General features: G+C 41.7%; 2 protein-coding genes across 2 annotated transcripts in view; one reads left to right on the top strand and one right to left on the bottom strand.

The window, feature by feature from the left end:
• The window catches only part of UBE2L3 (ubiquitin conjugating enzyme E2 L3), a 16,550-nt gene extending 6,478 nt beyond the window's left edge, over positions 1 to 10,072 (top strand). The window contains exons 2-4 of the mRNA XM_015822575.1: positions 4,546 to 4,641; positions 8,268 to 8,454; positions 9,605 to 10,072. Coding sequence (XP_015678061.1) covers positions 4,546 to 4,641; positions 8,268 to 8,454; positions 9,605 to 9,759 — 438 coding nt within the window. The 3' untranslated portion in view covers positions 9,760 to 10,072. The remainder of the gene's footprint in view (positions 1 to 4,545; positions 4,642 to 8,267; positions 8,455 to 9,604) is intronic.
• Positions 10,073 to 15,092: 5,020 nt separating this feature from the next.
• Positions 15,093 to 24,887, bottom strand: YDJC (YdjC chitooligosaccharide deacetylase homolog). The gene is made up of 6 exons (XM_015822573.1): positions 24,865 to 24,887; positions 20,944 to 21,122; positions 17,756 to 17,915; positions 17,216 to 17,315; positions 16,916 to 17,093; positions 15,093 to 15,607 (listed from the first exon to the last, which is right to left on the bottom strand). The coding sequence occupies exons 2-6, from the start codon at positions 21,105 to 21,107 to the stop codon at positions 15,250 to 15,252; spliced, it is 960 nt and encodes a 319-aa protein (XP_015678059.1). The 5' UTR covers positions 21,108 to 21,122; positions 24,865 to 24,887; the 3' UTR covers positions 15,093 to 15,249.
• Positions 24,888 to 26,977: the final 2,090 nt, after the last annotated feature.

Genomic DNA, 26,977 nt, shown 5'->3' with positions numbered 1-26,977 from the left:
TTACTCTAGTTTGGCTTTGAAATTCTGCCTTAAAAGACGAGGAAGCAGCAAGCTGGTTTATTAGTGTTTGCCTGCACAACTAAATTGTCAAACATTTACTCGGCTGACCTCCTGCATAAGCTGAATGCATCAGGCACACACCCAGGAAACCAAACCAAGATTTGTACACTGTATGTCCAATCCCTCATGAGAGATTTCTATTCTTGTTAGTAGTAAAAATAATTTCTTCTTGTGCCATGTCCGTTATCGGACGTTGGTGATCATGTTGGCGATCCTGTTTTTATCAGCAGCCACACGAAAAAATGCTGCTGAGTTTTGTCCAAACCAGTCCCTTAAATTTTGAAGCCATAATGTTCTTCTTCTGCCTGGACCTCGTAATTATATCCATATTTACTATATGTATTTTGTGGGTGCCTCCTACTCCAGCCAGATCTTCATGGCTTCACCAAATCATGTAAATTCACGATGGTGATGTTCTTGACCCAAGCTTAAAACAGAATTAGAGAATAAGAATTGGAAGGGACCTTGGAGGTCACCTAGTCCAACCCCCTGCTCAAGCAGGAGACCCTATACCATTCCAGACAAATGGCTGTGCAGTCTCTTCTTAAAAACCTCCAGTGTTGGAGCACCCACAACATCTCGAGGCAAGCTGTTCCGCTGATTAATTGTTCTCACTATCAGGAAATTTCTCTTTAGTTCTAGGTTGCTTCTCTCCTTGATAAGTTCTCATCTTGTCCTGTCCTCAAGTGTTTTGGAGAATAGATCTATTCTCCAAAAACAACACAGACTAATTCAAGTCTATTGATTTAACTGACATTTTATTGGCTGCTCTGGTCTTTTTTTAACCTTACAAGTAGAATAAATTAATGCTCAGGTTTATACAGAGTAAGTTTGTTTATATGTTTATATTGTTAATGGTCTTCTCTTGACCTGAAGACCTGTTTGAAGGTTAGAATTGTCAGTTGGAAAGTCCGTCTCGGATGGAGTCGCTCTGATGAAAAAAGGGGCGATTCTTCTAAATTTGATATCATGCCTTCCATTTATGCTTCTGTTGCATTAAAATTTATTACCAATTGGCAGTCCTGTTATTGGCTATATCACAGTCTATCATCTTACCTTTATCCTTGTGTGTTGGAATGACTTTAATTACTTGCTGGAAGTGAACAAAGATTTATTTTTATTTATTTGTATTTGTTTACAAATAACTCAAGGGGGTGAACATATCCAGCAGACACCTTCCTCCTCCCAATTTTCTCCACCGCAACAACAACAACTTTGTGAAGCGTGTTGGGGCGAGAGAGAGGGACTGGGAGAGAGTGCCCCAATGTAACACAAACTATTGTGGCACCAGCCACTAACGGTGGAAACCAACGTTTTGCAAGGGGTTTTGTTGATCCATGTACGTGCATCACGGACATCCATCTAGGCAAGGTAGTTATCTTTGTAGCCGAGCAATCAACAACAATCAACATCTTCTTTGTGTGTTATTCTTGACGTTTCCTTTTCAAGCTTTTGTTACTCTGTTGAGCCTTTGCTAGCTATATCAATATTGGGATAGGAGTGCTGATCTCAATTTGAAAAAAAAAAACAAGCTTTCTTCCCCCAAGCCATGGGTTTCTTTCTCTCCTTTTTCTTAGGATGTGAGGACTGCCACATGCTAATTTGCTGAGTCTCTAAGGAGAGGTTGTTTTTTTTTTACTAGATAAGGGCATAACTCTATTTGGGTTAATTTCCTCTATTTCCCCCCCCCCCCCGTTTAAAATGTTTGTTTCGTTTGTAGTTATGGCCAAGTTGACTGGCTTTACGTCGGCTGCAATTGTAGGGAATGGTACTATCTTTCTATGTGGTGCTCCTTTCAGGCTATTCAATGCGATATGCGATGGAAAATATATAATATAATCTGAATAACAGAGTTGGAAGGGACTTTGAAGGTAGAACAGAATAGAGCTGGAAGGGACCTTGGAGGTCTTCTAGTCCAGTCCCCTGCTCAAGCAGGAGAACCTATACCATCTCAGACAAGGGACTGTCCAGTCTCTTCTTAAAAACCTCCAGTGATGGAGTGCCCACGATTTCTGGAGGCAAGAAGTTCCACTGGTTAATTGTCCTCACTATCAGGAAGTTTCTCCTTAATTCCAGGTTGCTTCTCTCCTTGATCAGCTTCCATCTGTTATTCTTGTCCTGCCTTCTGTGCTCTGGAGAATAGGAATAGAAATTAGAATAGAATAGAATGGAATAGAATAGAATAGAATAGAATAGAATAGACTAGAATAGAATAGAATAGAATAGACGAAGTATAGGAATAGAATAGAATAGAATAGAATAGAATAGACAAAGTATAGGAAGAGAATAGAATAGAATAGAATAGAATAGAATAGAATAGAATAGAATAGAATAGAATAGAATAGAATAGAATAGAATAGCTGGAACCAGAACCTTGGAGGTTAGGGTTCTATATAAAGTAGCCTTTATAAATTTATCCAACCAACTAGCCGTTCCTAAACCTCTCCTAAGCAGATACAAGTAAAATTCATTTTTTTCTGTCCAGGAAGAAACATATCCTTTCTGTCCAGGGAGAAAAAAAGAACCATTGAAGGCTGTTTAACAATCAGGATTTATAATCCAAAGGGTTCCATACGTTTCTTCTACAAGAAAATAAATCCACAATACAGTTCTGAAAGACAGTATTTATATTCAAAACTGAGACAGGCCAAATTTAGAATAATGGAAGCGAGCGATTTTAAAGAAGGCTCCTACCTACCACCTTCCATCAGCCTGTTGTAGCAGAGAGGGAAGTAGACGGATCCGTAAAGCAGAATGCCTCGATTAAAATCGGTCGCATGTAGTAACCGTGTGGTTAAAAAGGGGTGATTTTTTTTTAAAAAAATCATAAAGCAGTTATTATAAGAAGTGTTCTTTATTTTAAGGGACGGAGCTATTTTAAGAGGAAAACTTAATTGAGGCAAGCGCGCTGAAGCCTACGCAGAAATTTTAACCTCTCTTCACACACTTAGCTTTAATGGAAAGAAAGGGGCGTGCGGGAGTGCGTAGATGTGTGTTGCTCCCTTCTGGGAGGAGGTTTCAAAGTATTTGTAGCAGGACTACCCGATTGTGTAATAGCTTTGTTCCCTACGCCACCCGTCTGGTAAACTCGCAAGATTCGTTTTTCTCGCCATGCACATGTGCACATAACCCGAACTAGACTGTTGTTTCTCTGGGTCATATAATATATGTGGGTATATGCATAATTCTGTACATATTTATTTTTGTCACACTTATGTAGTGTATATCGGAGGTGGTGGTAACCCTTTGAGAGCTGAATGCGACGAAATTTCATTTTAATGTATGCCGATTAGTGTACATTCAAAGTGACAATACAGTTATTCTATTCTATTCTTTGTTATTCTATTCTATTTATTCTATTCTGTTCTAATTTCTATTCTATTATTCTACTATTCTATTCTATTCTCTTTTCGTTTTGAATTTCCAACTGCACTCAAAGCAAACAAATTATCAGGGACACAAATAACTTGAGATTTTATCCTGCATAGCGTTGCCTTCCTGAAGGTGACTCTATATTTCCATTTAATCCCATTAAACCACTGGTTAACCTCCACAGTGCCTTCAGGTCTCACAATGTGAATAAATAACCTATTGCCAGGCTCTTGAAGCTGAGAAAGCTGATAACAGGATTGTCTGCCTCGGTGGGGTTGTCTCTCTCTCTCTATATATATATATATTATTTTGGGGAAATACCTGTCAGGAGGGTTGTGTTTTTTTTTGTTTTTTTTTGAGACCTATTAAATTGTGGAGCGTTCCTCTCTCTTCCGGAGTAAAGGGCTGAAGTCTACTGTTTGTGTGTGGATAGTAACTGCAGCAAGTCCTCGACTTACAACAGTTCATTTAGTGACCGTTCAAAGTCACGACGGCGCTGAAAAAAAGGGCCTCACGACCATTGTTCACACTTACGGCCATTTCGGCCTCCCCAGGGTCATGTGATCAAAATTCGGAGGCTTGGCAACTGGCATGTACTTATGACGGTTGCAGCGTCCCCGGGGTCACGTGATCCCCTTTTGCGACCGTCTGACGAGCAAAGTCAAGGGGGGAAGCACTACTAATTTAACACTTGCAGAGATTCACAACTGGGGCAAGAACAGTCGTAAAACGGGACAAAACTCACTTAAATGTCTCGCTTAACAACATAAACAACATTGTGGTCATATGTGGAGGACTAACTGTATAACGTCGCGCCAGAATGCTGGCTGGTATTAAATCTGAATTCTCTGTGAAAGTCAAACAGGAATGGTGCCTTTTCCAAGTTGTTCCCAATTTTAGCTATCCCCCCCCCATTACCTCCTTGTACTAAAATTATAGTATAACAAAAGAAAGAAAAAGGGGAGAAGATTAACTGTGAGACAGTTGGACTTCAACTAAGACAGCATGAAAGTGAAAACAACATGCATGTTTTCTTGAATATTACAACCGATTGTTTTGGCTGATGTGGTTTAATATGTTTTTTTTTTCTTTTCTGCTCTGCTTGGCTTGTAGGAGCTTGAAGAAATCCGCAAATGTGGAATGAAGAACTTCCGTAATATCCAAGTTGATGAAGCTAACTTATTGACTTGGCAAGGGCTTATCGTTCCCGTGAGTGTGAAAGAAACCTCTTGTAATTGTTCAAATGCACCAGGGCTCTTCATTTTCCTAAATAGCCCGAAACATTTAACGTTGGTCCTTGCAGAACTGGTGGAGGCAAATCCGTGGATTTTCCAGAGTTAAGGGGAAAAAAAAAATATATTTCCATGCAGGTTTCGGAGGAATGCCACCCAAATAATTAAATTAGCTGCCCTCCATCTTTGCATAAAAATAGTATTTACAATTTATAAAGCCCTTAAACCTCTAAATAATTGTGCAGTGGTTAGAAAAATAAAAAGAAACCCGTCCCAAGAGAAGTCTCTGTTATTGTGCAGTTAATAAGACACAAAGGCAAAGAGGAAAAAAAATGGATGCGAACGAAAAACGAAAGTGAGGAAAAGCACACCACAACTCTTACAAACTTCAAAGTGGGCCTTAGAATAGCCAGCCAAAATAGCAACTAAGGAGACTGTGATGTGGTTTTATTTCTAGCACCCTCTGAGAATCCCAGCTTTCAGTGTAATAATGTAGGTATGTGAAACCTACGTACAATTTATTTCAAGAAAATTTAGATTTCATTCCCTAGCACAGAATTTGATTTATATCTGTCCCTCCTATCCCACAGGTTTTGGGCAGGAACAGGAAATGCTCTCTTAAGGTAGTCCTTGACTTACAGCCATTCATTTAGTGGCCATTTAAAGTGACAGCCGCACCGAAAAATGACTTAGGGCCGTTACCGCATCACGTGATCAGAATTTGGACACTCGGCAACTGGCATGTACTTATGACTGTTGCATTGTCCTGGAGTCATGTGATCACCCTTTGTAACCTTTTCACTTAATGACCGTATGAACTCCTTTAATACTTGCAGTAACTCACTTAACAAGAAAAAAGATCGTAAAATGCAGCGCCAGCCACTTAACAAACTGTTTCGTTTACCAACAGAAAATGTGGGCTCAATTGCGGCCGTGCGTTGAGGACTACCAACTTGTAATTCTTGGTTTCAAAAGTGACTTCCTTGATGGCCCCCCGAGAGTCGCTTTTCCAAATGGTAAAGGCCCCGTGGACTTGAGTACTGGCTGCATGGCCGGCTAGCTAATTTCCAGGCCTAAAGACCTGCCCCATATAAATTTAAAGCCCTTATTTATTTCAAGCTTTGTGTCTCTTGGGAGAAGCGACAGCCACAGTTGTCGCGGAGTTCCTTTTTTTTTTTTTTTCTTGCCTCCTTGCAAGCAAGTCACCCGATCAAATTCCAGTGCTGTTAAAACAAAGAAGGAAATTTCAAATAAGTGAGCAAAGTTTCAAGCTGTTACTTGATAGGAAAAAAACAGAACTCTCAGCTCTGGCTCCTTTCACTCCCTAAGAGTTTTTTTTTAATTACTATTATTATTATTTTATTTGATAAAGGCTTTGATTTCTTTCTGATAAAGGCAAGAGTGGTTTTGTCAAAGCATAAATCGAGGCTGGGAGGCTGGAGGAGCAACATAATACGTAGTAGGAGACGCCTAAGACAAAGAAAGATAAAGTGAAACTCCTAATATATGTCACACATCGCAGCACACACCTCCTTGGTGTTGAACCAAGGGACCATCCGTGAGCAACTGAAAGATTTGATCTTTGCCACTCAGGTGGAACTCAAAAGGCACCTGAGGGCAGGGGATATATTAATAATAATAATAATAAAGTTGGAAGGGACCTTGGAGGTCATCTAGTCCAACCCCCTGCTCAGCCAGGAAATCCTATACCATTTCAGACAATCTTGGGTGTCATCTAAGGACCACTTTCAACACACCAAACCCGGACCCTCTTTTAACTCCTAAATAAAGGTAGCCCTTGACTTCCAGGAGTTCATTTAGCGACCGTTCCAAGTTACCACGGCACTGGAAAAAGTGACTTATGACCAGTTTTCACACTTAATGGCTGTCGTAGCATCCCCAGGTCACGTGACCCAAATTCAGACGCTTGGCAACTGACTCGTCTTTGTGACAGTTGCAGCGTCCCGCGGGGGGGTGTCACGTGATCCCCTTTTGCGACTGACAAGCGAAGTCAGTGGGGGATAGCCAGTTCCACTTAACGACAGTTTGACCAGTTTAACAGCTGCAGTGATCCACTTAACAACTGTGGCGAGAAAGGTCATGAAATGGGACAGACTCACTTATAACTGTTTCACTTAGCGACACAACTTCTGGGCTCAAGTTGTCGTAAGTCAAGGGCTGCCTGTCTTCAAAAGTTGTGTCCGTGAGTGAGTAATTTATTCTGAAGGATATATTTCCTGTCTCTCTTTTCCACACAAACATATTTATCTCCATTCCCCCAGGCTTCCCCCCCCAAAAACCCCCAAATCTTGAATGTGTTACACTCCCAGAATGAAGAAGAGAATATTCTCCATTCACACACTAAACATATCTTTGAATAGAGGTACTTTAAAAAAAAATATTGTCCAGTTGTATCTTGCATTCTGTTGTGGGTGGCTTTCATTTCTTTTTAACAAGTCACTGCTGAAAGATTAATAGTCCTTCAACGGTTGTGCCCAGATGCTACTATTACAAGATAATCCTTCCTGCAGCTTTTATCGGTACATTCATAATCGTTCTGTCTTCTGTAAACAATTCTGCAAATCGTATTGAATCCGCAGGGGTGTGAACGCTCCTTTGTGGGAAAAACGTAGCACAGGCAAAGCTTTTATTTTATTTAAAATAGTTGTACAGGCACCCATCTCAAAGCCAGGACTCTGGGCCGCTTACCACCCAAGAACAAAACAATATAGACAACAATAAAAACAAGAGAAACAATATAAAAAAAGCCCAAAGTTAAGACACCCATCTTTTCAGGAGACTGCATCAAACAAACTGGGTGCTGCTGATAAAGATTGCAATATGTGTGTTTTTAAAAAATCAGATTAAAAAAAATAAAATAAAGTGAGTCACATTGCTAAAAATGAGGGGGGAGGAGTAGGGAAGAGAGACTTAAGAAAAGGGCCAAGGAGGATTATTTTGATTTTAGATTTAGATTTAGGTCTAAAAACATATCACTAATAGTAACACAAACCCACCAAAGTGGTTTTTTTTCTGTTTTTCTATTTCCTTCATTCTCAACCTAATCTACGGCACTACAAGAACCCTTTTAAAAGAATCCCTAAAATCTTTATTTTTAAGTGATGGATCTCATACAGGTAATCCTTGACTTACAACCACAACGGAGCCCAAAATGTTTCGTCGCTGAACGAAACATTTGTTAAGTGACTTTTGCCCCATTTTACAACCTTTCTCGCAACGTTTGCGTGAAGTTAGCCACACGGTTGTTGAGCGAATCTGGCTTCCCCATTGACTTTGCTGGTCAAGAAGGTCACAAAAGGGGTCACATGACCCCGGGACATTCCAACCGTCCTAAGTACACGCCAGTTGCCGAGCATCTGAAGTTTGATCACGTGACCATGGGGATGCTTCAAAGGTCGTGTGATAAACGGTCATACATTTTCAGTGATGTTGTGACCTCAAACGGTCACTAAAAGAACGGTTATAAGTCGAGGACTGCCTGCATATCCGACCCCTCTTCCTTCTCTCCTTTCAGCTTTCCTCTGAATTCTTTCTCTTCCTGCCTGGGTCTGCTTTTCATATGTTCTCTGTTGCTCCCCGTAGGACAATCCTCCATACGACAAGGGTGCGTTCAGAATCGAAATCAACTTTCCTGCAGAGTACCCGTTCAAACCTCCCAAGATCACATTTAAAACAAAGATCTATCACCCTAACATTGATGAAAAGGGGCAGGTTTGTCTGCCAGTAATTAGTGCTGAAAACTGGAAACCGGCCACTAAAACTGATCAAGGTAAGAGACCGCCAGCAATTGATTGCCATACTAAATCTCATTTTGGGAAGGGGTGCTCCATCCTGGATCTCCGAGCACAAGCATGCTGGGCCATCTAAATCTTTCATGGGATCCTCTTTAAGGGCGAAGGAGTTCTTGATTTTTCTCGTTCTTCCCTCCCTCTCTTAGTTTAAAATGTGAATTTATCGCAAAGAATTAAAAAAACACGAGAGATTTTCAGGCAGCTACATCTGAAAATGATTTGTCTAATATTCAAGGCTTGTACTACCAATCTTACTCATCCCATCTCTTGAATAAAACCCCAGCTAGGTGGCTGTAAGGCGGTTTAGTACTCTTTCAGCCAATTCTTAAATGGTTTGTTCTAATAGTCCAAAAAATGAGCTTGATTTTCCTCATCCAGCAGTCTTTATTTGCACGTGTACTTGAGTGTGGTCTCAGAGGAGTTTCTCTCTTTGTTTCAGGAAAGGAAAAGCTTTACACACCCATTATTTTGCACACACAGAGCAGTTCATTCATAAATCTGAATATACCGCCAGTACGGTGGCTGACCCGGTTAATCAAATAAACCAGTGATGATTGTCACATGTAATGGCTCCGGATGTAACGTAGCTGTCCCATTTTGCTTTTGGCACGTCCCATCAAACCCAGTCAATTGTGGTTTATTTAGCCAGCCGTGGCCAAAGCTTGGCTTGTAGGCTGCACTCAATCTTTAAGGACAAAGTTGACCCAGAGCCTAAAAAGCAGCAATTAGTGCGAACACTTTCATTTCCGGTTGGCATTCAATTCAGATTTAAACACGATCGCTTACATGATGGGCTTTTCGGTCGTGTGTTCGATTGGAAACTTTCCCAGTTCCTCTTTCATTAAAAAATAGAATTTGGAAAACATGTCTGGAGGACTTAAGTGCTACCATTCCCAAGGATTTGAGTGCCATCTGCTCAGAATCGCCTGGACTGCCAGATGGGTGGCAAATAAATTGGATAATCTAGACAAATCAATGAATCCACAGCCTTGGGATCTTGTCCTTCGCGAATCGGTGGTTCTGCCTCTCTTTCACAGCCACACTGATCTCTCTTTTTTCTCCTTCCTTCCTTCTTTCCCTCTCTTTCTTCTTTCCTTCCTTTTTTCCCCCCCCTTTTTCTTTCGACAGTAATCCAGTCCCTCATAGCACTGGTGAACGACCCCCAACCCGAACACCCCCTTCGGGCTGACTTAGCCGAAGAATACTCTAAGGACCGTAAAAAATTCTGTAAGAATGCTGAAGAGTTTACAAAGAAATATGGTGAAAAGCGACCAGTGGACTAAAAAAAAAACAAAAACACAACACAACAAAAAACAAAACAACAACAACAAAAAACCAACACCTGACCGAGTTGATGTCAGCAATGTGTGATAGAAGAGCTGAAGAATGCATTTCAGACACACCCACAAAAGCAGGACTCTCTATGGAAATTGACAAGTGTCACCTCTCGGTGTTAACTTGTGGCTGTTAACTAACTTTCTACCGTTTCTTAATCAAACGTGGTCTAGGTAATCTGTAAAGAAAGGATTAAAAATTTAAGATGTTCTAGTTCTGCTTTCTTTGTTTAAAATCACTGCTTTAATGTACTTTAAAGAATGCTGTTTCTTCTTTTTTTTTTCTTTCTTTCTCCTCGTCACAATTTATCAGAAAAACAAAAAAAAAAAAGTCTTAGGCTTATAACTTGCCCTTAAAATTCAGAAGGTCGTGGCTGTTATTTCTTATTTTCCTTTGCAATTCTCATTTTTTTCTCCATTTTTTGGGTTGCCCCTTGTCCTTCCCTCCTCCCTCCCTCCCCCCTTCCTCCCTCCCAAGACAAAAGAAAGCAAAACCACACTTACTTAATTTCTTAGCCAAAAAACAAAACAAAAAAACCAGAAAGACATTTGGTGGAAAAAATGAGCTGTTTGTCTTAAACTTTGCACTGTGTATTGTGGACGTGGGTCCAAGTTTCTCTCGACTTCAGTTTTGCCACACGTAGACCAGAATCGACCCCAGATCTTATTGTAAATCTGGCTGAAGTGGTGACAATAATGTTTTATTAAATGGGGAACTCCAAGATTTGTGTGCATGGATGAATTGTACCCCGTGGCTTACGTTCTGTTTAGGGGGAGGAAATTTTCGGCACAAAACATTCTTTAGCAAAGGAATACCGGAGTGTAATTTTCTCCCCCTTCCTTTTTTTTTTAAATTTTACTCTTCACTTTTATTCTTTAGTATCTATGCAGACTACCTAGAATAAAGAAGGACTCCAGTTCATTTGCAAGAATTTCAAATATGGGACCAAGAGGTACCAAAGCAGAATTAATCTCCCAACCAGTCAAACTCATCTCCCTGTCCTGTACGCTTCCAAGCTGAGAAACTTAACTGGAGAAATCCTTGAAAACTTAGTTCTGAAAAACAAAAAAACACCTAGTCACAAAATCTCTTCAACTTAACTAACTCTTTCCCTGTGCAAACGACAAAGCTTATTTTCTCCTAATAATAGATTCTTCGTCCAAAACGAAGCAATTCCCATTAAGCAATAACCCACCCATCGTGAAATGGAGCAGTGGCCTTTCTCCATTAAAAAAAAAAAAAATGACCTGTCCACAGAATTAATATTGATTCAGGGGGCCGTTGATTCAACCCAGCTACCCCCTGCTCTAAATTAAGGGGGTTCTTTTCCCCGGAGATCTGAACTACCCTGTTTAATGTAGCGTTGCGTTTTAGGGTGGGCAAAATGCAACTTGGTTACGTGACACAATGACTCCCCCCCCTCCCAGCTGCTCAGTTTTTAAAATGCCTGGCTTTTAAGTGAGCATTTCAGCCCGTTTCTGTGAAGAAAAAAAAACCCGCAGTGAAGAAAAACAAAAAAAAAGTAGGTATCATTCTGTTTTGCATGTCTTCGTTTTCGTAGCTCGCTCAGCTTTTAATTTTTCAGGAATCTGGAATCCTTGTCCGGTCTTTGCCATCTTTAGGGACGAATGTATGGTTGGAGAGCAGTAGAAATAGCATTTCAGGGTTTTAATTATTTTTGCGTACCCCCTTCCATCTTCTCCACTCCAGCTTTTGATTTTAAACTGTACAAGATTGACAGCCAAGTACCTCTGTTCGAAAAGTAGAAGAAAAAAAAAAAGGCAGTTTTTTTTTTCCTTTTATCAGTTGGGGTATGAAACATCTGTTTTAAGTGTTCTTAGGCACATTCTTTGGTAGGCGATTAAAAGTTTAAAAAAAAAAACAACTTAATGGACACTTTGCATTTCCTTAATTGTGTGTGTAGGCTTGGTGACCAGCACTGTCTTATTACCGAAATCTCCACAACTTTTGTGTCTTCATTTGCAGAAAGTTGGAACTGACTTTGTTTCATTCACGCTCACTCAGATTCAAAAATAAACGAAAAAAATGCCAAATTTTACCTGTCAAACTGAAGTGTATGTAAAATCCTGCATTTGCATGACATGGAAAAAAGAGCGTGTCTTTTTATTTTTATTTTAAGTTGTTCCATGTGCAGCTCTGTACTCTTTTTACTTTGATAGCGGGGGAGGGGGGGTGAGAGTCAATCTTTCTTTTTTAAATTGCAAATATCTCCGGTACATGTCAACAGATGCTCTTGGAGCAGAGAATGCAAAAATTTGGATTAATTTAAGGGGCTGACATTCCGAATCCCCTTCTTACCTTGGTTAATTTGAACCACATGGAATGTAACAATCTACTAACTTTTCCCCTGTAGGGTCAGACTTTTGCATCCAACCCATAAATGTCTGCTGCATTTGTGCAAATAATGCCTTTTTCTCTATTTTCTCCTACAACCATTACTATCTACAGAGTGCCCTTATTATTTTTCCTGGCAACCAAAATGTAATCTCCTGGGCTATATCTGCAGCTAAAATAGGCTTGCTTCTCTTAAAGAACATCTTAAAATATCCTAGCCCGCCCAGCCCCAATTTCTATGAGATTTCCCCATTTCCCTTTTGTTTTCTTGTGGAAAGATCTACCTGTTCATCCAGCCCCTGGCTTCAAAACTCAAGTCGTAGGACTTCCAGTAAGGTCCAAAATGGCATGATCCTCACACACACACAAAAAAACCAGGGAAGTTTTGAAGATGAGGTTGATAGCGGAGGGCCTGTTTTGATGTACCTGAGAGGTGATTTAGAACATAGAACCCTAAGGCTGGAAGGGACCTCGGAGATCTTCCAGTCTAACCCCTACTCAAGGCAGGAGACCTTGTACATCCCGGTCAAAGGTTGTCCAGGTCTTGTTTTTGAAAACCTCCAGTTGTCGTTTCTGCAAGAGATGTGAGCAGATGGGTCTCGCCCTTTGCCCAAACCAATTTTCCAGCTGCTCGGCGATTCTTTGCTTCTGACACTTGGGTTGTTAACCGGTCGTCCTGCTGTCTGTTCCCGATTGTTTGTACGTAGGAAAAAAATTAGCTTTTTTGTTAGATTAGATTTTGAAGCCATAGACTGGTTTAAATGCTTCGGTGGCAAATGACCAAATTTTGACCAAGTGACGGTGGGGATGCTGTCTTAGGTGCGAGGACCAACTGTAACTCCCCTTTTTTAAAGTCCCATTTTAACTTCAGTTGCTAAATGAATAGTTGTAAGCTGAAAATTTTACCTGTACAGTATTTTTGAAATAATGACTTTTTGATGAATGGATTAACTAAAGAACACTTTTGCACTTCTGTGTGCTAAGCTGAATCAATCCTTCCTCTCTTTCTTTTCTTTCCTTCCTCTTTCTTTTTTCCTCTTTCTTTTTCTTCCTTTCCTTTCTCTTTCCTTTCTTTTTCTCTTTTCTTTCTTTCCTTTCTTTTCCTTTCCTTTTTTCTTTTTCTTTCCTTTCTTCTTTTTCTTTCCTCTTTCTTTCTTTTCTTTTCTTTTCTTTTATTTCTTTCTCACTTCCCAAGTTTATCAACTTTCTTGGCATCTATCCTGGCCAATGTTTGTTTGTTTGGTTGGTTTTTTTTATCAACGTAATTTAAGTAGCACTAGTAAAAATGCCCAGCAAATTTTCTCTGCGTTTCTGTTACATAAGAACAAACTAGCCAAAATAGGTTGGTGTATGGTACATAAGATAACTAGAAAGGAGGGGTAGATTTTTCCTTCATCCATCTTAAAACATGGCTAAACGTTGGCACATTCTGCCATCGCTCTTAATGCTCCTTTAAAATATTTTAGTTTCGACTAGCTGCAGGCCAGAGAGGAGTGTCTGGAAGAAACTCAATTTTCCAAACGGTTCCCAACCAAATGCAGAGCTAATTAGTAGGCAGTTATTTACCCATAGAAAAGAGGGTGTGTGTTGTTGTTGTTTAAAAATCTAGTTTAATTCACCATTAGTCCCAGAGTAATACATGAATAAATAATAATTCAGTGTCAACAGAGAACTCAAGAAGCTTGTGGGAATTACAAGAGTCCCAGAATTGATTCGAATGTTTAAACAATCAGCCAAAGGAATGCAATTCTCAAAGTATAAACATTATTCTGGAGACCTATTACAGATAATCCTCAACTTAGGACCTCAACAGTTTAGGACCAGAATTTCCATTGCTTAGCAAGGCGGTTGTTAAGTGAATCGCACCCAGTTTTGTGACTTTTTATGTACTGGATTACTGGCTGCCAGTCACTTTTTTCAGGGCGGCTGTAACTTCGAATCGGTCCCTAATCAGACGGTTGTAAGTTGAGGGTCACCTGTGCAATGTGAAATAAGAAAGAGAAGGTAACGGCAGCTTTTTTATACTTCCTGGATCACAGCTAGGATTAGGACCATCCTGTGGAAGTCCAGGCTAGGTTTCATCTTTCAAAAGAGGGAATTGTTTCTTTCACAGGGGCGGTGAAAGAAACCTTGAGACAGGATCATCTGTGCAAAACGGTTTGCACAAAGCAACTGAGCGTGTAAATGGGTTTATTTTTCAAGCCTGGGAATGCTTACCTAAACAACAGCTTGCTTTTCGAGATTAAACCACCTTCAACCCAAGGCTTAAACAAACTCGGAACGCTCCAAACCCTTTTGCTTCCTTCTAACAAGCATTCATAACATTTTTGATTGTGTCTTACAGGTAGAGATATACTTGATTCAACCTGTTCTATTTGCTATTCAAACGGTTGGCTTTTGGGTTGTTGTTTTTTCCGCTAATCCTTAAAAAAAACAACACCGTGTTACTAAGCAAGAACAACCGAAAATAACATTCGATTCTTCCAGATGCCTTTCTATCTCAGAATACAACGCAGAAAGAGGGACTTTAAGTTGCCCTGGCTGGGTTCTTACATCCTGCCAAGCCTAGGCTTGTTTTAATTGTGATTTGTTGAGCAGGCCCCAAAGCTTGCCTCTGGCATGAAAGCAATTGTCATGTTAAAGAGGACAATCCAGTGATGCACTGATGACGTTACCTAGTTGGGTCACGAAACGTCTGCAAGTAAACCACCAAGCTCAGAGGGCGCCAAGCGCCCCTCATTTCAATCCTGAGTTACTTAAATATTCTCCCCTCTCGGTGTACCCTAAAATGCTGGCATTTCTATCAAGAATAACGCCGTTACTCTCTCCTGCTTCTACAACCATCATCTCTGGAGATGCCGCTCACGAAGACAACCACAGTCCCAAGTTCCCCCTCTGAGATTCTCCAGTTGCAAAACTAAACTAAAATAAAATAAAACGGGAGGAGGAGCAGCAATATCTGCCTGCAGAGAGCACCAAAACTTCCCAAAGATCTTCTGCTCCCACCGGGACCATCCCTGATCCAGCATCTTCACCTAACCCAAGATGCAGTCAAACACGGGGGCGTCCATCCCCGAGGAGGGTCAGATGGCGAGATCTTTGAAGGCGCAGAGCTGAATGTTCCTGCTCCTGTAATGTTCCTGGAGCTCTGGCTTGGTTAAGGTCTCGAGTTCGTGCAGGCGTTCCCATGACTGAGAAAAGTCATCCGGGCCTTCTCCGCAACCTCCAGTCGGCGGGATGCTGGGGTAGCCTGGATGGGTCATGAGTTCGAGCGTCACCGTCCGGAGTCCCTGACCAGGACATAAGAATGAAGATGGCGGAGGAGATGTCAGGTCCTCGTTAGCCAGATGAGCTGCGGTGGCATTATCAATAGCCTCTAGGATGCTCTGGATGGACATGTTTTTCCCCATGGTGCTGAGGCCTATATATATATCTGGCCACCTAGAAGTGGTAGACAAAAAGTGCATTGTTGTACATAGCATGTTTAGGTGTGCGTCATGTATGTGTTTCACTTGGAGAGCGGGCAACTCAATTTCGTTTTTGATGTGGGCCGTTGGGCCCACTGTAAAAAAGACAATAAAGGTTATCTTAAATCTCAGACATACAGATAATCCTCAACTTATAACAGTTTGTTTAGTGACCGTTCAGAGTTGCAACAGCATTGAAAAAAGCGACTTATGGCCATTTTTCACCCTTGGCATCCCCAGGGTCACGTGATCAAAATCCAGACACTTGGCAACCGACTCGCATTTACGACGGTCGCAGTGTCCCCATGGACAAGCAAAGTCCACGGGGAAACTCGATTCATTTAACCACTGTGTTACTAACTGGACAACTTAACAGCTGGGGCAACAAAAGACGTAAAACGGGGCAAAACCCACTGAAGAAATGCCTCGCTTAGCGACAGGAATTTTGGGACCAATTGTGATCATAAGTTGAGGACTACCTGTATAAGGCATCCTTTGCTTAAGACTTCCTTAATAATCAATATATCTCTTACAGAGAGTCCATTTCTTATAACCATTTGCAGTCACAGTGGCACTGATCACACAACCATGGTGATGATGCTGCGTCGGTTGTAAGAGCACAAATTGGTTGTTAAGACCCTTTTCAGTGTCACTGTAACTTCAAGCAGTCGTCCGTGGAGATTCTCAATCCTCCAGGCCAGAGGTCGGCAACCTTGGCTCTTTTATGACTCGTGGACTTCAACTCCCAGAATTCCTGAGCCAGCCACGCTGAGGGGAAAGGGTGAGGTTTCCAAGCTGAGCCATGCTGGCTCAGGAATTCTGGGAGTTGAAGTCCAGGAGTCATGAGGAGGCCATAGTTCCCCCATGCTGGCTCAGGAATTCTGGGAGTTGAAGTCCGCGAGTCACGAGGGGGCCAAGGTTGCCTACCCCTGCTCCAGGCCATGCTTCTCCCAAGGGTGCTTTTCCAAAAGGCAACTGTTTTTTCCCCACCATCCCCTTGAAAATGTTTCTCTCCTCATTCAAGAATCTAGATCAGAACTGAAGAAGCTTCTTGGACGAGAAGCGAAACGTTTTCGAGGAAGAAAACCAAGAAAAGTCCACTTGCCTTTGGGAAAAACACCTTTGGGCGTTCAAACAGTTGCTTAAACGAACGATTGTAAGACGAAAACTATATAGCCGGACTTTTCAAAACTGTCGTTTCAAAATTTACACATTTCCTGGTTGCGAATTAGGTTTTTTCTACTCTTAACTTAGAAAACGACCTGCTTTATAGATGTCCCACCTTATGCCATGCTTTTGAAAGACCTCGATGGTGTTCAACGAATCCTTCTCCACTCCCAAGTAGAAATCCATCAGAGCTGGCGCTATCCAGCCACAGCGTGGAAGATCTGGCTCGATGGGAACTCGTGTATAAGTGATCCCGTAATCTTCTAACACCTCTGCAAATACGTGTCTGATCTCTGGAAGAGTCACCCAAGAGGAAGAGCATCGTAAGAAGATCCAGTTTCAGGGAAATGCAAGCCTCAAAAGTTCTGAGGAGCATCAGGGAGGTGGTAGACCAACCGAAGCAGATCCTACCTACCTGGGAGAACATGGACATGTTGGTGTCCATCCATGTGATGCGGTAAATGGCCGGTCAGTTGACAGAACAACTCAACCTGTGCTATTAATTCCTGCTTCACCTAAGCATAGAAAAGGAGCAGAAGCTGTCAATTAATTGCATGAATATTCTCATTTATAAAAATGGAAATCATTGGATGAAGTCTACAAAACAAATCAGGCACAATTAAAGCTTCTGAGGGACATCTTGGTAAGCACCGGAATCGGGGGTCCTTGTTAGTCTCTTCAGCTTCGTTGTTTTCTTGCAGATGTTTCATGACCCAACTAGGTAGCATTATCAGTGTTGTTAACTTGTTTTGAGTAATGAAACATCTGCAAGAAAATAACCCAGCTCAGAGAGCACCAAGGACCCCACAGTCCTCCTCCTCTTCCTCCTCTTCTCATCCAAGACCAAACTCAACCACTTTTGAGTTGCCTGGCTCAACGTTGGCATCCTTCACGATGCATCTCAACCACCTTTGAAAGAGCAGATGGGAGGTGTGTTTCCTTGGCTTCCCCTCACCTCGGCCATATTTAGAAGTCCTTCGTTTAAACATGTCCGAATTCCCATCTTTCCATGGAAGAAGCCCTCTGGGTTGAGTAGTGTGGACTTTTTCTTCAGTGCTGGGTACACTGGGGTGCCCTCAGAAAGGTTGGCATGGAGTCCTATTGGAATGCAGTGTCTACAGAGAAAGAGAGAGAGAGAAAATAAAACAATGAAAAACCCTCAACTTTGAACACCTGCCAAGGAGAAAAACTTGCAGGATCTGTTGACTTTGAACCCATTCCCAGTTCAAGATGGTGATTCATAAAATTCCTCTTCCATGACATCATCTGTGGGATCAAGCGTCAGTAGCAGGAACTGTAAGTTTCCTTCTGTATTTCCAGGATGTGATTTAAATGTGAGCAATACCTATTGTCTCACTATCAAAAAGGACATGAAAATATGAAGGGCCACCTCTGATAGATCAGATTTCCAGAGTTTGGATATAGACAGGATTACGTAAAGACTAACATAATAGGGTGGACAAGGAGAGACCCCAGTACACATTTCCATTTGCTCATGAACCTTGTTGGATAACATTGGATTTAATTATGGTCTCTCAGCCTAACTACCTCATAGGTGTTGTGATGAGGAGAGAATTAGAGGAGACCCCATATATAAATAGGAATCAGGTGTATTCGGTATATTCACTATAGGTAGATAGATGAGAGAGAGATGATAGATAAATAGATAGATAGATAGATAGATAGATAGATAGATAGATAGATAGATAGATATAGACAGATGAAAGAGATAGAAAAGAGATGGATAAATGATAAAGTACATAGAAGATAGAGAGAAATAGATGATAGACATAGAGATATAGAGAGAAATAGAAGATAGACTTAGAGAAGAGATAGACAGACACAGACGGATGATAGAGAAAGATGGATAGATAGCTGATAGAGTACATAGAAGATAGAGATGATGATAAATAGACAGACTGACAGATGAAAGAGATAAAGAAAAGATGGATAAATGATAGAGTACCTAGAAGATAGAAATAGATGATAGACATGATAGAGAAGAGATATAGAGAGATAGAAATAGATGATAGACAGATGATAGAGAAGAGATATAGAGCGATAGAGATAGAGAATATAGATGGATAGATAGCTGATAGAGTACATAGAAGATATAGATGATAGATGACAGACAGAGAAGAGAGAAATGATAGATGACAGACATAGAGAAGAGATAGATATAGAGAGACATGATAGAGATAGAGAAGAGATATAGATGGATAGTTAGCTGATAGAGTACATAGAAGATAGAGACAGAGAAAGAGAGATAGATGATAGACACACAGAGAGTATGTACGCGTGTCAGTGTGTTACAGGTGGTCGTTAATTTACAATCTTATGCCACTGCACATCTTCTACGCCGATACCTTACAACATGCTAGGGAAAATCTATGTATACGAATACCAGCAAAAGAACGGGCAGCTGTGAATTTCACACTGTTGTGTATATAATGATGAGCTCCCAGAGGAAACTTAAAAGAGTCTGTATGGAAGAAATTAGTAACGAGGGAAGAAGAAAATTCTCAAGCTGATTCAGGAGGAATCTCAAAGGTTTGTGAAGAGTCAACACAACAAAATAAATTCTCTTAGATTGGTTGAGATGCCGGGAATAGAAGCAGACCGGCATAAGTTAGATAATTATCTAATTAAACACTGAAGGTTTTTGTTTTTTTAAAAAAACTGCCATTGGACTCTGTTTCTGCCTCTTCAAAAATATAGAGTATTTTCATTGTGCAGCATCTTTTAGTTACCTTTCACCATTTCTTTCTTTTTATATATATATATATAAATATTTTTATTAATTTTCTAGTTTTACAATCAAGTACTTAATAGACAACGTGTTGTCTGGGTCCGTTAGTAATTCAGTGATATATATATATATTAACTTCTTCAATCTAGATCCGTTATTGCATCATCCTACGTTTCCTCTCTTTTTCCAGTAATACCTATTTCCCCACACTAGGCAAATACAATTCTTATTGTTATTAGTAAATATACAATTGAATATCAACATCTTTGTTACACTTTTCTCATAATATCAGTTTTAGATTACTTTTCTCAAATTGCATTTGCACTTAATGGCCAACTTTTAATTTCCCATCAGTGTTCAAAGTGTCTCTTATTGTTTATCACTTCAAAGTAAGTTATATTTGGGTAACCAAAAGCTTCCCTTATTCAAACTTCTTAGCGTTTTCCTGTTTCCCTCCCATTTCTTTCTGAGCTGTATCTGTTTGGGGGGCCGCGTGAAAAAAACAAACAAAGGCAGGGTCCTTTGGCCTTAGGAATTTAGAGCTGTCTTGCAATGTTGGCCGCGGTTACTTAATTTCAACTCCCAGAATCCCCCAGGATCCCTGAGAATTCTGGGAGCTGAAATCCACACATCTGGAGGGCAGCCCAAACTGGGGTGTGCGGTAATGCAGTTTTTCTCTCACCTTGGGCAACTTTACGATGGGTGGACGTCCAACTCCCAGAATTCCCGGCCGCTGGGGAATTGTGGGAGTTGAAAGCCCGTCCATCTTAAAACTGTAACGCAGGTGATCCTCTACTTACGACCATGACTGAGTCCACAATTTCTGTTGCTCAGCAAGGCAGTCGGTTAAGTGAGTTTCGCCCCCTTTTTACAATCCTTCCTGGCAGAGCTTTCTTAAGTAAACGATTGCGGTTGTTAAGTTAGTCACACCGTTGTTAAGTGAACCTGGCTTCCCCATTGCACTTTGCTTGTCAAAAGGTCACAAAAGGGAATCAATCACGGGATTCCTCCAGGACACCGGAACCGTCGTAAGTACAAGCCAGTTGTCAAACGTCTGAATTTTGATCACGTGACCGTGGGGAACCACGTGACTCAACCGTCCTAAGTACCTGTCAGTTGCCAAGCTTGATCCAAAGTTTGATCACGTGACCTATTTATTGATTTCTGAGGAAATATAAAAATTAATTATTATTGACTGTTAATCGACTATTATTGATTGTATGTTCTTTCCCAAAAAATTTATGAACCAAGGCAACACGCTGTTTTTGATGCCGTAATTTTGAATGATCACTAAATGTAGGGCTGTGACAGTACCTGTAGGCCCACTTTTGGGATCTAAAGATCTGTTTGGTTGATCCCCATGACACCAAAGAACGGTAAAACGAGAGACTCACTTCTTGGCCAGCTGCACGGCGTCGGACACGGCACTCCCGTTGACCAGAAGCGAAACGTTCGAGACCGCACCGGCCAGGAAACACTCCGCAATGCCTTGGTTCCTCCTTCGGCAATAGCCAAAGTCGTCTCCGGTTACGATGAGCTTCACCCTGGCTTTGGGCATCCTTAGGAGTCAACCCTGGGAGCAAAATTTAGCCAGAAGTCCTCCCGTTAGCCCGTTCTCTCTTCCTCTCCCCAAAGCGAAGACGGGAGCAAAGAAGGAACGGATGAACCGCAGGGCCCATCACCCACAGCCGGGGCTAACCGTCCCCGCGTCCCAAGGAAGCATAAATATAAGGACACGTCTTTTTCTCGCAGCTGTTAATCGCGCCGTCAGGAGGAAATGTGGGAAGTACCGCCGTAGGCAACGTAACTAAGAGGATTAGCCAAACTCGCCTTTCTGGACGAGGCAGAAAAGCAGAGTTTGAGTTGGTTGTTTTTTTTTTAATCCTTGACATGGGGAACTCTTCGTCGGAACAATTTGTGGAGCAGAGAAAGGACACCAAAGAAACATGCCTTAAAACTCAGCCCAGCCCGTTTCAACCAAGGCAAGGTAATTTGGAACAGAGGTGGGGAATTGTAGAGTTTGGGCACCAAAATTTTTAACTCCTGAACCCCAAGAGGTGGGGGGGGGGGAACAGATGGGAGAAGAATAAAATGTCCAGTCCTAAAAAAAAATACATAAAATAAAACCCAGAAGCTTCAGGAAGTGAGGGCTAACTCCTTAGCAGAGGCCGTTAAGAAAATGGGAGAGGAAATGCTGAATTGGTGACTTTTAAACCCACACGATTTTCGCACGAATTTTGCCCTCTTTCAGCTTAGCCTACCTCAAAGGGCTGTTGTAAAAGATCAAGCGAGGAAGCAGCGGTGAAAAAGCTCCACCTTAGGCGTGAAAGCAGCTGAGTGACTTTGGGCCAACCACCAGGAGACGGTGAGTTGTTTATAAAAGTAGTAAGGGCAGGAAATAAAATTAAATAAATACCATCAAATAAATAAATACCTGATTTAAATGCACTCCGTGTACTGACGGATTTGGGCAGAAAAGAAACAGAATAAGGTCAGGTTTAGAGCCAATATTAAAAATTCTCACTCATCCCATGTTTCCAATCTAACTACAGCTTCTTAAACAAGGCTAAGACTTCTGCTCTTTTTGACGCCAGGATTCGCACTCAGCTCAATCTGGGTTTGAAAACAGGCAGTGTCCAGAAACCCCCAGAAACTTTCAAACACCCCTGCATGCAGAAATCCAACAGATCAGGTGGAAAGAGCCTATTCTAACCCAGACTAACCAACCCAGTTAGTTAGCCACAGGTGGCTTCATCCGAGGCCGTGAATTCAAGAGCTAATATTTGAATAAAAAAGGTGAATTTTCTGAATTTTTGGCCTCACGCTTCTCCTTTCCTACAATGTGTGCATGGATGAAGGAAAGCCATACTCACAATTTTTTCTCAAGTTTAGTTTTTTGGCCGCGGGGAAAGCCAGAATTCTGATTTGAGAAAGATGCAATTGACCGACCAATTCTCTAGGAAAAATTGACCAGGTCCTCTTTGCCTTCCAGAGCTGAGATCAGCCTGTCTACAAATACTGGTTTTTGTTTGTTTGTTTTTTTAAGCTATCCGGATACTATCAGGAAGTAACCAACTGAAAATCCAGAAATGGTGCAACATTGGAAACGGTGGCAGGAACTCCTGTTCTCCAGCGTCGGTTGCAAGCCAACAGAAGATTATAGGTTTAATTTTCAAACTTATCTATCTTCTTTAATTCTATCTTATCTTTAATCTCCATCCCACCCCCCAAATAGTGAAAAGCAAGGCTAGGAAACAATTCAGACATGTTCTAGCAAGTTGGTTTTTCTAGCTGGGTTTTCATAAAGGAAAGCCAGAAAGAGATCAACGGAGCATTTAAAAACAACCCTTACAAAATCAACTGCAATAGACAGTGACATTGATCGCTGAAGGAGGATATAAATTTATGCCTTGACGAAAAGAATCCTTTTCCCCGCCGCCTCCTTGCTCCTTAAAATGGAAATATTTTCACTGCCACACCTTAAAAAGTGTTCGTTAAGGTCACTGAATATAAAGTTTCTAGTAAATATTCTGAACGGATTTCAACAGAAAATAAGCGCCACGCTAAGGGGGCTTTCTACCTTATTTTTTTTCTCTTTTTCAAATGCTTCTAAAATAATTATTTAAAAGTCGCCGGCCTAGAAGCCAGGAGACTGGGAATTGTAGTCCCACCCGAGAAATGAAATTAGGTACGTTCACCATCTGGATTTCCCTATAAAAGTAATAAAAAAAGGTGGGAGAAAAAAAAAACAAGTAAATGAAATAAATAAATAAAATGGGTTCAGCTGAAGGCAGTGGTCTTTCCGGAAAATAAATAAATCTACACCTTTTAGATTCTTCTTCCTCGCTTGTCTGCTTTTCAAGCTGAGGATTGTTGACCATAACCGTGGATCATTTTACGATCCACAAAATCTCTGGCATGAGATGATTATGTTATTAAATCATCATCATCGTTTTGGAACTACCTTGAGACCCGGTTATATCACCAGGCTTGGGAATTCTAGAATATCAGAGAAATTCTCCATTAAGGCTGATCTTTTTAATCTCTCCCTGCAGTTTCTATATTTTAAATTTGTTCTTCGTTCGTCATTTGACTTTTTCCGTGTTTTTCTATTGTTGGTTTTTGCATTGTTACATATTGATTGATCGTTGTACTCTGCCGAAGACGGGCGGCCATATAAATGTGATCCATAGATAAATCATAAGTGAACAATTTAGCTTTTCATGTCCTGTAAGAGAACGGTCAAATTCACACAGCACACGAAAAAGATTCATACAGGTTTGGCTTAGGGTGATGTGTGAATTCAGACCTTGCGATTAGAAACCGTAACATAGGTTAGTTAATATTTGGGATTGTTAATTTGTTCGGGCTTAAACCAAGATCAGAGGGTGCTTCTCCAGGAACACAAACCACGATTTGAAATGCAATTCTCGTTAAATTAAATCCTAAGGAATCTTGCAATTGCCATTTCCTTCTCAGGGCCTTAGGTGTTCGTTACGTTAGTTCTAATTATGGTTAGTCATTCTAAAGAGGAGTTTAAGCATCAGAAGGGGTTAGGATATCAAGGTCTATATAACAAAATAATCAACCCTGGGAAATTGATTCTTCCGTTCCCTGATTTTCTGAAGTCAAGCTTTTCTTGGCAGTCGTATCCAGGCTAAATTTCTTTTGCTACTACAGGTAGTCCTCGACTTAACAACAGTTCATTTAGTGACCGCTCCAAGTTACAACGGCACGGACAAAAGTTGACTCCCGACCGTTTTTCACACTTACGACCGCTGCAGCATCCTCACGGTCACGTGATCAAAATTCACACGCTGGGCTTCATATTTATGACGGTCGCAGCGTCCCCGGGGATCAGGGGATCCCCTTTAGCGACCTTCTGACAAGCAAAGTCAATGGGGAGAAGCCAAACTCACTTAACAACTGTGTTACGAACTTAAGACCGGCTGTGATCCACTTTTACAACTGCGGCAAGGAAGGTCGTAAAAATGGGGCAAAAGTTACTTACCTGTCTCACTTAGCAACATAAATTTTGGGCTCAATTCTGATCGTAAGTCGAGGACTACCTGTATCTCGTCTACTGTCCAGACCTGAGGTTTCCTTGTGGTGCCCCATCCATGCCCCGACTCGGTTTAATTTGGGAGGGGAGAAGCCTGGCACCTGGGGAATCAGGCCCACCTTTCCCAGTGGATCCTCTGCTCCCCTCTGCCCATCCTCCCCTCCTGCATCTCCCCTAGGGTCAAAGCCTTGGATGGGACCTTCGAGGTCATCCAGCCCAGCCCAGCTCCAGACTCTTCCTCATCCCGCCTTACCCCGAGTCTCCCGATCCGAATTCCGCGGCAACTTCCCGGGCGAGCTCCCAAACCGCTCCGAACCCCACCTGCCACCGGGAATGCCACCCCTTCCGGGCCGGCCTCCAAGGCGAAGCCGGAGAAAGCAGCGTGGCATCCAGATGTTCGACACATCCGCTTTGGCACGGAAGAAGGCGGACGTCTGAACCGGCGGCGGGGGAGGCAGGGCGGGCAGCTCTAGGGGGTGCAGAGAGACTCGATCGGGGTCTGCAACCCCGCCTTTCTCCCCCCCCCCTCCGCGCGGACGGTGCAATGCCACCAGGGAGCACGGCTTCCTCGGTGGGGGGGGCAACCCGGGGGCATCTATCCGGTCCTGGCTAGCCGCTGAAACCAGGATCGGATCGCAGCTTGCTTGNGGAGAGGGAGGGATGAATGGAGGGATGAATGAGGGAGGGAGGGAGGGATAGATGGATGGATGGAGTGACTGACGGACGGACAGACTGACTGGTTGGTCAACAACATAAACATCTATGGAGATTCTCAGTCATCCGGATCACTGTTATCCCAAAGAGGCTTTTTCCACAAGGCAACTGGACTTCCTTATTTTTTCTTTGAAGACGTTTCGCTTCTCATCCCAGAAGCTTCTTAAGCTCTGACTGGATGGTGAAGCTGACTCTGACTGGATGGAGCTGAAGAAGCTTCTTGGAATGAGAAGCGAAACGTCTTCAAAGGAAAAACAAGGAAGTCCAGTTGCCTGGTGGAAAAAAGCCTCTTTCGGACCTCAACAACATATTTTATGCAAATGGGTGGAATCGCCAACGCTTCAACAGAACTGCTGATGTAACAAAGGAGAGGAAGATTCTTTTCTTCTTCTCCTTCTACTTTCTTCTTTCAAGCCGTAAGTAACTCTTTGTCTCATCTCTGAAGCTTGAAGTCTGAATTGATTTCTTGCCTTGGCGAAACTTTTGACTAGTCTTCAACAAGACGAAGAGCTGAGTAAGTTCTCCAGAAATGTCTTAACTTTCATTAAGGCCATTGGTTACATGGTGCTTTTCGTTCATTTCAAAAGGGGGTTGATTGATTGATTGATTGATTGATTGGTTGATTTAGCATGTGGCATATCATACATGGACTAGCAATATAAATCAGCATTTCAACTAGATTAGTAGAACCCAGTAAAATATAAATGTTAAAAAGATCTGTGTTCAAATACCAGCTAACCACCGAAGCGCAGCAACTTTTATATTAAAGAAATCAGATGTTGGACCGGTAGATGCCCTCAGCTTACAGCTGCTCACGGTGTGATCTACAGTTTGGGACGGTAGGATTCACAATCACAATGAGGGGAGGATACTATGCCCCATTTATACAGAGAGTCTCAGCAGATGCCGTGTGAGATGCAAGCCCTATTCAGGATTGATGTAGTTCCAAGCCTGCAGCTTTTTTTTTTTTTTGGTGGGGTCATTTATATGTCTTCCTATAACTGGGCGTTCGGCAACCCATTTGGCTTTCTTCAAAAAGGGATGTTAGTCAAACCCTAAACTAGCTTTATGCTTAATGGATTGTCTGCCTACCATTTCCAAATATGACCTGATTTGTTGACATGAAAAATACCGGAAGCCACTTTCATTGGGGGTTTAAGTGTTCATACGAAGCCAGTGGTGGGGCTTTATTAGACCATGGTTTCTGAGTTAGCGTGGTTGTGTGAACACAGCCAGTTGTGGTTTCGTCAACCAAACAGTTGTGGTTTATTCAGTTAAACATACTTCATCTGTTGACGTTTGGCACAGTGTGAACTTTTCATTTTTTGTTCATTTTCTGCTTCAGTACTTCAGTATTTTGCTGGCATTCTTTTCACGGTCTTTTGTTATGGAGATACTTGGATGGAAGGAGGGATGAAAGAAGGAAGGAAGGAGATGGAAAGGAAGAAAGGAAAGAAATGGAGGAAGGAAGGAAGGAAGGAAGGAAGGAAGGAAGGAAGGAAGGAAGGAAGGAAGGAAGGAAGGAAGGAAGGAAGGAAAAAATGAGAGGAGAAATTTTTCTGTTTCTCGTTAGATTTTATTCCTTCAGCAGCTCCCAATTCTTTGGAAGACAAGACCTTCCGAGAATGGTGGAACTGATATTTCTCAGGATA

This window comes from Protobothrops mucrosquamatus, unplaced genomic scaffold, assembly GCF_001527695.2.
Source record: "Protobothrops mucrosquamatus isolate PMUCROS unplaced genomic scaffold, P.Mucros_1.0 scaffold1607, whole genome shotgun sequence".
In the NCBI taxonomy this organism is placed as follows: Eukaryota; Metazoa; Chordata; class Lepidosauria; order Squamata; family Viperidae; genus Protobothrops; species Protobothrops mucrosquamatus.
This window is presented reverse-complemented; position numbering and strand designations above follow the sequence as displayed.

Bases quoted from the DNA above. Each gene is read 5' to 3' on its own strand.
- YDJC (XM_015822573.1), bottom strand. From the start codon at position 21,107: ATGCCCAAAGCCAGGGTGAAGCTCATCGTAACCGGAGACGACTTTGGC. The intron at 17,094-17,215 runs GTAGGTAGGATC...TGACTCTTCCAG, and splicing joins ACATGTCCATGTTCTCCCAG to AGATCAGACACGTATTTGCA. The intron at 15,608-16,915 runs GTGGGACATCTA...TACCACTTCTAG, and splicing joins TTTCAAAAGCATGGCATAAG to GTGGCCAGATATATATATAG.